Below are 8,292 nucleotides of genomic sequence, written 5' to 3'. Positions count from 1 at the left end.
CCCGCGGCGTCCACGTGTAGGGGCAGGGTCCGGGGCTTCCAGGGGACCACCTGGCCCCCAAAGCGCCGTGCTAAGTGCGGGGCTAGTCACTAGCACTGGGCTGGAAGCTGAGATCAAAGACGCCAATGAGCCGGCGTGGGTGGACGAGTGAGGCGGGCAAGAAGCAGCACCCGTCAGCCTGAGGGTTCGCTCCAGGGCCAGGCCTGGAGCCGGCGCCCTTAACAGCCCCTGGAGAGTCTGAGACGACTCGGGGCGGGGCGGCTGCCGGAGGTTGGGCTGTGGCTCCGTGGCGGGTTCCAGAGGGGCGGAGCCAAGGGCTGGGCGTTCCCGCGGGCGGGGCTTCTCGGGGGCGGGGCGGGCCCCTGTGTTTGTTGCACCGTGTCAGTTACTTTGAAACAAAAGTGCTGCAGCCGCTGCTCCAGCCGGCACCCTAGGCCAGCCCGCTGACTGCTGTCGCCGACATGGAACCCGTGGCCAGCAACATCCAGGTCCTGCTGCAGGCGGCCGAGTTCCTGGAGCGCCGTGAGAGAGGTGAGGAAGAACCCTTGGCTGGATTCCGGGCGGCGACCTCGCTGACACGGGCCTGGACTGGACCTGGCTCCTAGCTTGAAGGATGCACTGCCCTAGGACAGTAATCCCGGGGCGCCTCGCCCTCAACTCGAGAGGAGTCCCGGGGCGGTTAGAGCAGAGAGGGGTGAGGGAAATGGTCCTGGCGCCAAAAGCCTTTCCTTGACCGTGCTGTGCCTGGGGCTCCCGCTGGGACCAGGTCCAGCCCCAGCCTGACGCGGGCGGGGGCTCTCTCTGGCAGAGGCCGAGCATGGTTATGCGTCCCTGTGCCCGCATCGCAGTCCGGGCCCCATCCACAGGAGGAAGAAGCGACCCCCCCAGGCTCCTGGCGCGCAGGACAGCGGGCGGTGAGGAGGCCCGGGGCGGCGGGAGTCGGGGTGGGGGTGGGCGCCGCCCCTGGTCGGGCCCTCCTCTGCCCACTTGTTGTTTGCATCTTTTGGGTCAGGTGTCCTGCTCCAGGAAGGGTTCAGACCCCTCCTGCCATCTCCCCACTCTCCAAACACACTCACACCTTTCTATTCATTCAAGGACTATTTCTTGAGCACCTCTAGATGTGCCAGGAACTGCGAACAGCAATTGGGGTCCCGCTTCCACTCGCACTCCCGCACTCCACACATCAGGCCACTCACCCGCTCCACTGGCTTCCTCCTTTTCTCTCCTCTCCCCAGCCCTTTGCATATGCTGTTCCCTCCTATCTGAATGCCTCTCCCTCCACTACCGGCTTGGGAAACATCTATTTCTGCATTTAGCTGTCACCTCTGTCTGGGAAGCCCTTCCTGACCAGCTGTCAGGGCCTTGTTAGGACCTCCGTACCCACCTGGGCAGGCGTCTGTTAAGCATTGGCTGCATGTGTCTTTGACTCCCCTCGCCCTGCCAGGGGACTCTGGTGTCTGAGGCCAGCATGAGGTCTCCACAGGGGACTTGTTTGGGGCAGACATCTGTAGTGGCTCTTGAGCCACTGGGGGCCCTGGGATTGGGGCATGGGCAGTAGCTGATTCCCCTTCACCCCGTCCTCTCTGGCATTGGCAGGTCTGTGCACAACGAACTGGAGAAGCGCAGGTGAGTCCCAGTCCTGCTCTGACAGCGCCAGTCCCCAGGGGCCACCGCCCACTGGCCTTCCCTCCCCTGCCATTCCTGTGGCCAGCAAGGTGGGGCTGGCACTGCCCTCCAGACCTCTTCCCCACAGGAGGGCCCAGTTGAAGCGGTGCCTAGAGCGGCTGAAGCAGCAGATGCCCCTGGGGGCCGACTGCGCCCGATACACCACACTGAGCCTGCTGCGCCGCGCCAGGATGCACATCCAGGTGAGGCCCCTTGCTACGCCCAGACTGGCTTGCCCTGGTGTATGGAGGGGCTGGTGGGGCTGGTGGGACTGGGGAACGAGGCCTGAAGTCAGAGCTCAAGAACTGTGTGACTTGAGACAGCTCTCTGAGTTTTTACTTTCCAGATCCGTTAATGGGAAGAAAAGCAGACAATAACTCAGAGGGTTGTTGAGGCTTAAATGAGTTCACTCTTAAATGTTCACTGTTGCTGTTAGCGCTGTTATCACTTAGATCCCAGCTGTGAGACCCTGGGCAAGTCACTTAGCCTGTCTGGACTAACCTTACTTCCTGCTTGAGGGGAGAGGATGGCTGTTGAATTCTGTGATGGGATGTATTGGGGGGGTCCTTGGGACTGTAGAGGGTTGGTCCTTGCTCTCCCCCTCTCCCTTTCAAGGCCTCCTGTTATGGGCAGTCTATCCTGGTGCCACCTGGGAGGCAACTCCAGAGACAGGAGGGGAAAGGACTGCGAAGACGCCAGTCACTGGTCCTCCCAGGGCCGCTCTGCTGCTGCTGCTGCTGCTGCTGCTGGGGCTGAGCTCAGGCGCCCCCTGGTGGACAGGAGTGGATGTGCTGAATAAACGCCCAGGTGGCCCAGGCCATGTCAGAAGTGGCCTTGGAAACCACAGGACTTTTCCTGCCCTCCAGAGGAATACATGGAGGCACAGCTAGGCTGAGAGCCAGCAGCAAGTCGCACAGCTGATGGGAGGCAGATTCAGGAACCATGCCCAGTTCCCTGGCTTGCGTTATCTCCTCCAAGTGTTTTTTGAGCACTGGTTCCGCTAGGCCCTATTCTAGGCACGGGGGACTGTGGCACACGTAGACCTACGTGCTGTCAGTAAATAAACCACAGCTGTGGTAACAACTGCACTGCCCCCCGGCGTCTGTTTTTACCATCATTGTGGCTGAATAACACTCTGGTTGGGTCATGGCCCAGTTTCTCGCACGGAGCTTGCCTGGCCTGGTTCTCGGATGGATGATGTGTGCCCCTCAGGGGCTGGCCGGCCTGTGGGCAGGACCTGGGGAGTGCTCCTTCTGTGGGGCCCCATCACCCCCATCCTGGATTAATTCACCGGCCTCCTCCCAGCCTTCCTGTTTCCTGTTTTGCCTCTCCCAGGCTGTCTTCCACTTTGCTCTAGAATGAGCTCTGCAGCACACATATCTACCCAGGCCCATCTCCTGCTGAAAACCTGCCAATCGCCCCTGACAGGACAAAGCCTCCGCTCCTTACTTCCTGTGAAACTCAAGGCCCTTCATAACCCAGGACTTGCCAGTAGGCTGCTCTTTTGGCCTCATCTCTCCCCATGCCCCACAGAAGCTGAACACTCCACGCTCTCCTCAGGCTCCCTCTGCTCTGCCTTGACGTTTCTTCCTCCCTGTTTGCCTCCACGGCTCTTACTCATCTTTCTATGCCCAGTCCAAACGCCCCCATGGCCCAATTCTCCCCTTCTTGTTGACTGACTGAATGTAAGCTTCCGCCCACTGAGGGCTCTGCCTGGGAGAGCCCTTGGCCTTCCAGTCCTTGGAACTTCAGGGCTGGCAGAGCTTGGCAGGAGGCAGGGGGATGGGAGGGAGGGTTAACGCCTTCACACTCGCTCTTGCAGGGATTGTGACCAGGAGCTACAAACTGGTAGCCTTTTGTTTGTTCAGTAGTTTTCTAAAAATTTAAATTAGTTGTCAACCCCTCAAAAGACATTTGACAGGAAAAATCTGACTTTCCAGCTAGCTTCTTGTAAAGAAATGGGGGGCCGGGTGCAGTGGCTCACACCTGTAATCCCAACACTTTAGGAGGCCGAGATAGGCAGATACCTGAGGTCAGGCGTTTGAGACCAGCCTGACCAACATGGTGAAACCCCGTCTCTACTAAAAATACAAAAATTAGCTGGGCATGGTGGTGGGCCCCTGTAGTTCCAGCTACTTGTGAGGCTGAGATGGGAATTGCTTGAACCTAAGAGGCAAAGGTTGTGGTGAGCCGAGATTGTGCCATTGCACTCCAGCCCAGGCGACAGGGCAAGACTCTGTCTCAAAAACAAAACAAAACAAAAAACGGGGAGACTGGTAGTACCAGGCCTGTTTCCCATGACAGCACACGCCTGGCACCTGAGCCAGAGTGTACACGCAGCAACGCACCCTGCCCCACTTCCCACCACTGGACACCACAGCCCTCCAATCCTTTATCCTTGACTAGCCCCCCCCCCACCCCCAATCTAGGCAGCGCCCTCACAGGACGTGCGCATGGCAGGAAAGGGCTGGCTTTCTGGAGGATATGGGTACAGCCCTCTGGGGCCTCACCTGCCTGGAGTGGGCATTGGCCCTGTGGCCATGGCCTGGTACTTAGTGGTGTTGGGCTACAGCCCGAGCCCCAGGCCACTAACCCCAGCCCCTTGCTCCTTTGGGATCTGCAGAAGCTGGAAGATCAGGAGCAGCGGGCCCGGCAGCTCAAGGAGAGGCTGTTCAGCAAGCAGCAGAGCCTGCAGCGGCAGCTGGAGCAGCTCCGGGGGCTGGCAGGGGCGGCTGAGCGGGAGCGGCTCCGGACGGACAGCCTGGACTCCTCAGGCCTCTCCTCTGAGCGCTCAGACTCAGACCAAGGTGAGTGCCCCGAGGCTGAGGGGTTGTGTGGCCCTCGGGGCGAGCCAGGTCTTCTGATTGGACCCCTCCCTGCGCAGAGGAGCTGGAGGTGGATGTGGAGAGCCTGGTGTTTGGGGGTGAGGCCGAGCTGCTGCGGGGCTTCGTCGCCGGCCAGGAGCACAGCTACTCGCACGGTGGCGGCGCCTGGCTATGATGTTCCTCACCCAGGGGGGGCCTCTCTGCCCTCTGCTCGCGCCAGGCCCACCTGCCAGGCAGGAGCTCTTCCCAAGCCTTCAGGGCTGCTCAGAGTCACCTGTTGGAATGGACTAAAAGGACCCTTGTGTGGGAACAGGTGCTCCGCAAACACCCTGCTGCTGGCTGCCAGGCAGGCCCTCTGGAAGGGGAAGGGGCAGGACTCATCAGGACCTCCCTGGACCCCTGCAGGGCAGGCAGCTTGGGCCTGAGCCCAAGCACTTGGCTCTGCTGCCCCCAAGGGGACAGGAAGCCTCTTGGGCCTCTTCCCTTCCTGGACAAGGCCCCCTGGCCTTTGCCTCACATAAACTGTACAGTATTTTCATTAAAAGCCTCTTTCATAACTTCCTGTCCATAGTCTTGCCTGATGAAAATGGGGGAACTCCTAACCACAGACCCACTGGAAGAGGAAATAAGATCAGTTCCCATCGCTGACACTGCTGGCCATGCCAGGCAGTGCACTTAATCCTCCCAACTCGGAGGCTGTTCTGTCTCCACTTCACGGGTGGTGGAAATGAGGTTGAGTGATGTGACTTGCCTGAGGTCCAAAAACGGTGGAATCAAGATTCAAACCAAAGCCTTCCGACTCCAGAGCTGGGGCTGACTGAATTCAATAAGTATTTATTGAGTGTCTATTATGTGCTAGATACTGAGACACTTCAGAGAACAAAACCAAAAGCCCTGCCCTCGTGGGGCTTACAGTCCAGCACTTACCACCAGTTAACCTGCAGGCTACCTGGAGCCCCGGGCAAGTCACCGCACCTCTGTGCCTCGGTCCTCAGCTGCCCCATGTGAGAATAAGCAGACCTGGCACAGATGTGAATCACGTGCCTTGGTGTCCTGCAGATGCCAAACTGCCTCCCCACAACCCACCACCCAGACAGCAGATAGGGCTGGAAGTTGATTTTGAATGATAAAGTACAACGGAGGGAGGGCAGAGGGGCTACGCCTAGCTGTCTGGGGCGCTGTGGTGGTGGTGGGCTGGCTACACAAACTGCTGCTGCTGCTGCTGCTTCTTGGTGGCTGCCTTGCTGGCAAGGTCCTTGGCCTTCTCTGTAGCTGCCAGTGCCGTCTCCTTTGCCTTCTCCTTGGCTTCCTTGGCTGTCTCAACAAGTGTTTTGGAAGGGGCCTCGCCTGTCGTGAAGGGCAGGCAGCTGGCTTCAGAGGATGCCTGAAAGACCAACCTCATTTCCCTCCCCCATGCCACTGACCTCCCCTGGGCCAGGCTCCACTAAAAAGGTGGTATTCACCCTCCTCCCACCCCCAGTACAGACAAGAAGTCCCATCTCAGAGCAGGGCAATGACTGACCCAGACTCCACACCTGCTAGGCTGAATGAGCCTCCCCCTGCGAGGAATCTCCACATACCCAGAAACTCACCTTGTAGCTTCGCCAAGATATATTCAAAACCCTTCATAGTCTTGGTCACATTGCTTTTGAATCGGGCAAGACCAAATTCCTGGCATAAGATGAGAAGGGGAAGGATACTGAGTTGCCCATTGACCCCAGCCCAGCCCTAATACCGAAAGCACTGGGTCCCAGAGCCCCAACAGCCCCAACAACACTGCTCACCTGGACAGCTCTGGAGACACCAAACAGGCTAGAGGAGACCCAGGCTTCCCGGCGGATTTCGGTCCAGCCACTGTTGTCAGAGTTCACACAGTAAACACATCGTTCCTCCACCACCTATGCAGAGAGGCCAACCACAACCGTGGAAGAGTCTTTCATTTTGCCAACTTGCACATAAATTTGACTCCCTGTCTCTTTTCATGAGGCAAAGCGATACAATGAAAATCCATTGCTTCCCCTGACTGTACCACCAAGTGGCACTGACAGAGCACAAAGCCATAAATAAGGTCATTTTGCTTGAAAACTTCTCTTCTGACCCTTAAAACTGAAGGCAAAATGTCTCTTAAGATCAACGAAGGGCCTTCCAGCCCGTCCTGCTCCTGGATTTTGTTTCATGCATCTATACACATGCAGTGTTTTAGTCGCCTTCCACCGACTGCAGCTCTGGAGCTTCTTGACAGTCCAAATAAACACACTGGCCCGGCGCCGTGGCTCCTGCCTGTAATCTTAGCACTCTGGGAGGCCGCGGCGGGCAGATCACTTGAGGTCAGGAGTTCCAGACCAGCCTGACCAACATGGTGAAACCTCGTCTGTACTAAAAATACAAAAATTAGCCAGGCGTGGTGGTGTGCGCCTGTAAACCAAGCTCCTCAAGAGGCTAAGGCACGAGAATTGCTTGAACCTGGGAGGTGGCGGTGGCACTGAGGTGAGATCATGCCACTGCACTCCAACCTGGGCGACAGAGTGAGACTCTGTCACCAGAAAAAAAAAACAAAAAACAGAAAAAAAAAAACAAAGAAAAGCACTGCCTCTCCCCTCAGCATCACTCCCGTGAGTCCAGCACATATCTGTGCCGTATACCCGATGGGAGCGCTTTGCATTTAGAACTTAGGACAACGAAGTAAGATGGTTACCCCTCCCCTACTGTCTGAATGAGTCGAAGGACAGGTCCAGAGAGGATGACCAGCTGAAAAGAAGAAAATCTGAGGTCATACTCTACAGCTGTCAACCCTCAGTAACCCAGATCTGCCTCAGACCACAAAAGCTCCCTTAGGGCTCTTTAGCCACATGTATCTGAGGAGCTCTCTATCTGGCGGGGAGGGGAGAGGGGGAGGTGCAGAATCACAGCAGGAGGCGTCTCACCATCAGCCGGGCGTGGTTGATGTTCCAGGTGAAGGTGGTCATGGTCTGATTCTGTGGGTCCACAATAGAGTCCTCCAGGATGTACACCGAGTGAGCAACATTGGCAGGAAACAGTCGCTCGGCCCAGCGGGGCATCCTGTTGGTCTTGGTCAGGAGTCGCCGGGACAGCAATTTCTGGTCAGGGGTCACCTCCCGGTGTACTATGTCTTCCGTCAAGACATGTTTGCTGCAGGTGTCAGGGTGAAGGTGACCCTCATGAGCCTGCCCCTAAGAGATTGCCCGAGGGGATTCCCATTTGGAGTCTCTGGGCCTAGAGAGGCCACGCCTTCCTGTAACCTTGCAGGGTGGTATGTGCTGTGGTTCATACCAGAGTCAAGGGCCCATCCCAGGGCAAATTCCAACTCCCGCCATCTGACTGACCTGGATTCCTGCCTTCTAGCAGCAATGGACCTCATGATTTATTGCACCCTAGGAAAGCGCCATGGGCGCCAAGCGCCAAATCCATTGGAACAGGATTTCCAATCCCAAGATCCCTCCCAACTCCCATACTGCCGCCTCTTCTTGTCTCACCACACTGAGAAAAGAATCTTACACTAAAGTCTCAAGCAAACCACCGCGCAGGCCCAACCTCCCTTCAGGACCTTGCAGGCCTAGCCTGGCCGCTTCCCCGATAAGGTAGGATTCGATGTCGAGTCCTTCCTGGTCCCATTACTTGGGAATTACCCATACTTGGATCTCCAAATAGCGAGATGGCGAAGTTTTGCTCTTCCAAACACCACGTACCTATAGGGATTCGGGTACCGCTGCCAGAAGGCGGCGAACACTTGGTCCCAGGAACTCCGGAGCACGCTCTGGCCCAGGAAATACTTCACCATCGT

General features: G+C 57.5%; 2 protein-coding genes across 6 annotated transcripts in view; one reads left to right on the top strand and one right to left on the bottom strand.

The window, feature by feature from the left end:
* MXD3 (MAX dimerization protein 3) overlaps nucleotides 1-6,755 on the top strand; it is a 7,493-nt gene extending 738 nt beyond the window's left edge. The window contains exons 2-7 of one of the 4 annotated variants that reach the window (XM_011946866.1): nucleotides 403-531; nucleotides 809-914; nucleotides 1,597-1,626; nucleotides 1,754-1,868; nucleotides 4,289-4,472; nucleotides 4,550-5,052. In XM_011946866.1, coding sequence (XP_011802256.1) covers nucleotides 462-531; nucleotides 809-914; nucleotides 1,597-1,626; nucleotides 1,754-1,868; nucleotides 4,289-4,472; nucleotides 4,550-4,665 — 621 coding nt within the window. In that variant the 5' untranslated portion in view covers nucleotides 403-461 and the 3' untranslated portion in view covers nucleotides 4,666-5,052. The other 3 variants (XM_011946868.1, XM_011946865.1, XM_011946867.1) reach the window with 3 other exon arrangements.
* PRELID1 (PRELI domain containing 1) lies at nucleotides 5,299-8,292 on the bottom strand. 2 transcript variants are annotated; one of them, XM_011946870.1, is made up of 5 exons: nucleotides 8,198-8,292; nucleotides 7,415-7,640; nucleotides 6,275-6,388; nucleotides 6,083-6,161; nucleotides 5,299-5,804 (listed from the first exon to the last, which is right to left on the bottom strand). In XM_011946870.1, exons 1-5 carry the CDS (start codon nucleotides 8,287-8,289, stop codon nucleotides 5,689-5,691), a joined length of 627 nt encoding a protein of 208 aa, XP_011802260.1. In that variant the 5' UTR covers nucleotides 8,290-8,292; the 3' UTR covers nucleotides 5,299-5,688. The 2 variants fall into 2 exon arrangements, with proteins under 2 accessions (XP_011802260.1, XP_011802259.1); XM_011946869.1 differs by having other exon boundaries at nucleotides 5,593-5,837.

This window comes from Colobus angolensis, unplaced genomic scaffold (genome assembly GCF_000951035.1).
Source record: "Colobus angolensis palliatus isolate OR3802 unplaced genomic scaffold, Cang.pa_1.0 Scaffold254, whole genome shotgun sequence".
NCBI lineage: Eukaryota > Metazoa > Chordata > Mammalia > Primates > Cercopithecidae > Colobus > Colobus angolensis.
This window is presented reverse-complemented; position numbering and strand designations above follow the sequence as displayed.

Coding starts and splice junctions, on each gene's coding strand:
- PRELID1 (XM_011946869.1), bottom strand. CDS start 8,289: ATGGTGAAGTATTTCCTGGGCCAGAGCGTGCTCCGGAGTTCCTGGGAC. Junction 7,641..8,197: donor CGGTACCCGAATCCCTATAG/GTACGTGGTGTT, acceptor TGACACCTGCAG/CAAACATGTCTTGACGGAAG. Junction 6,162..6,274: donor GTGTCTCCAGAGCTGTCCAG/GTGAGCAGTGTT, acceptor ATCTTATGCCAG/GAATTTGGTCTTGCCCGATT.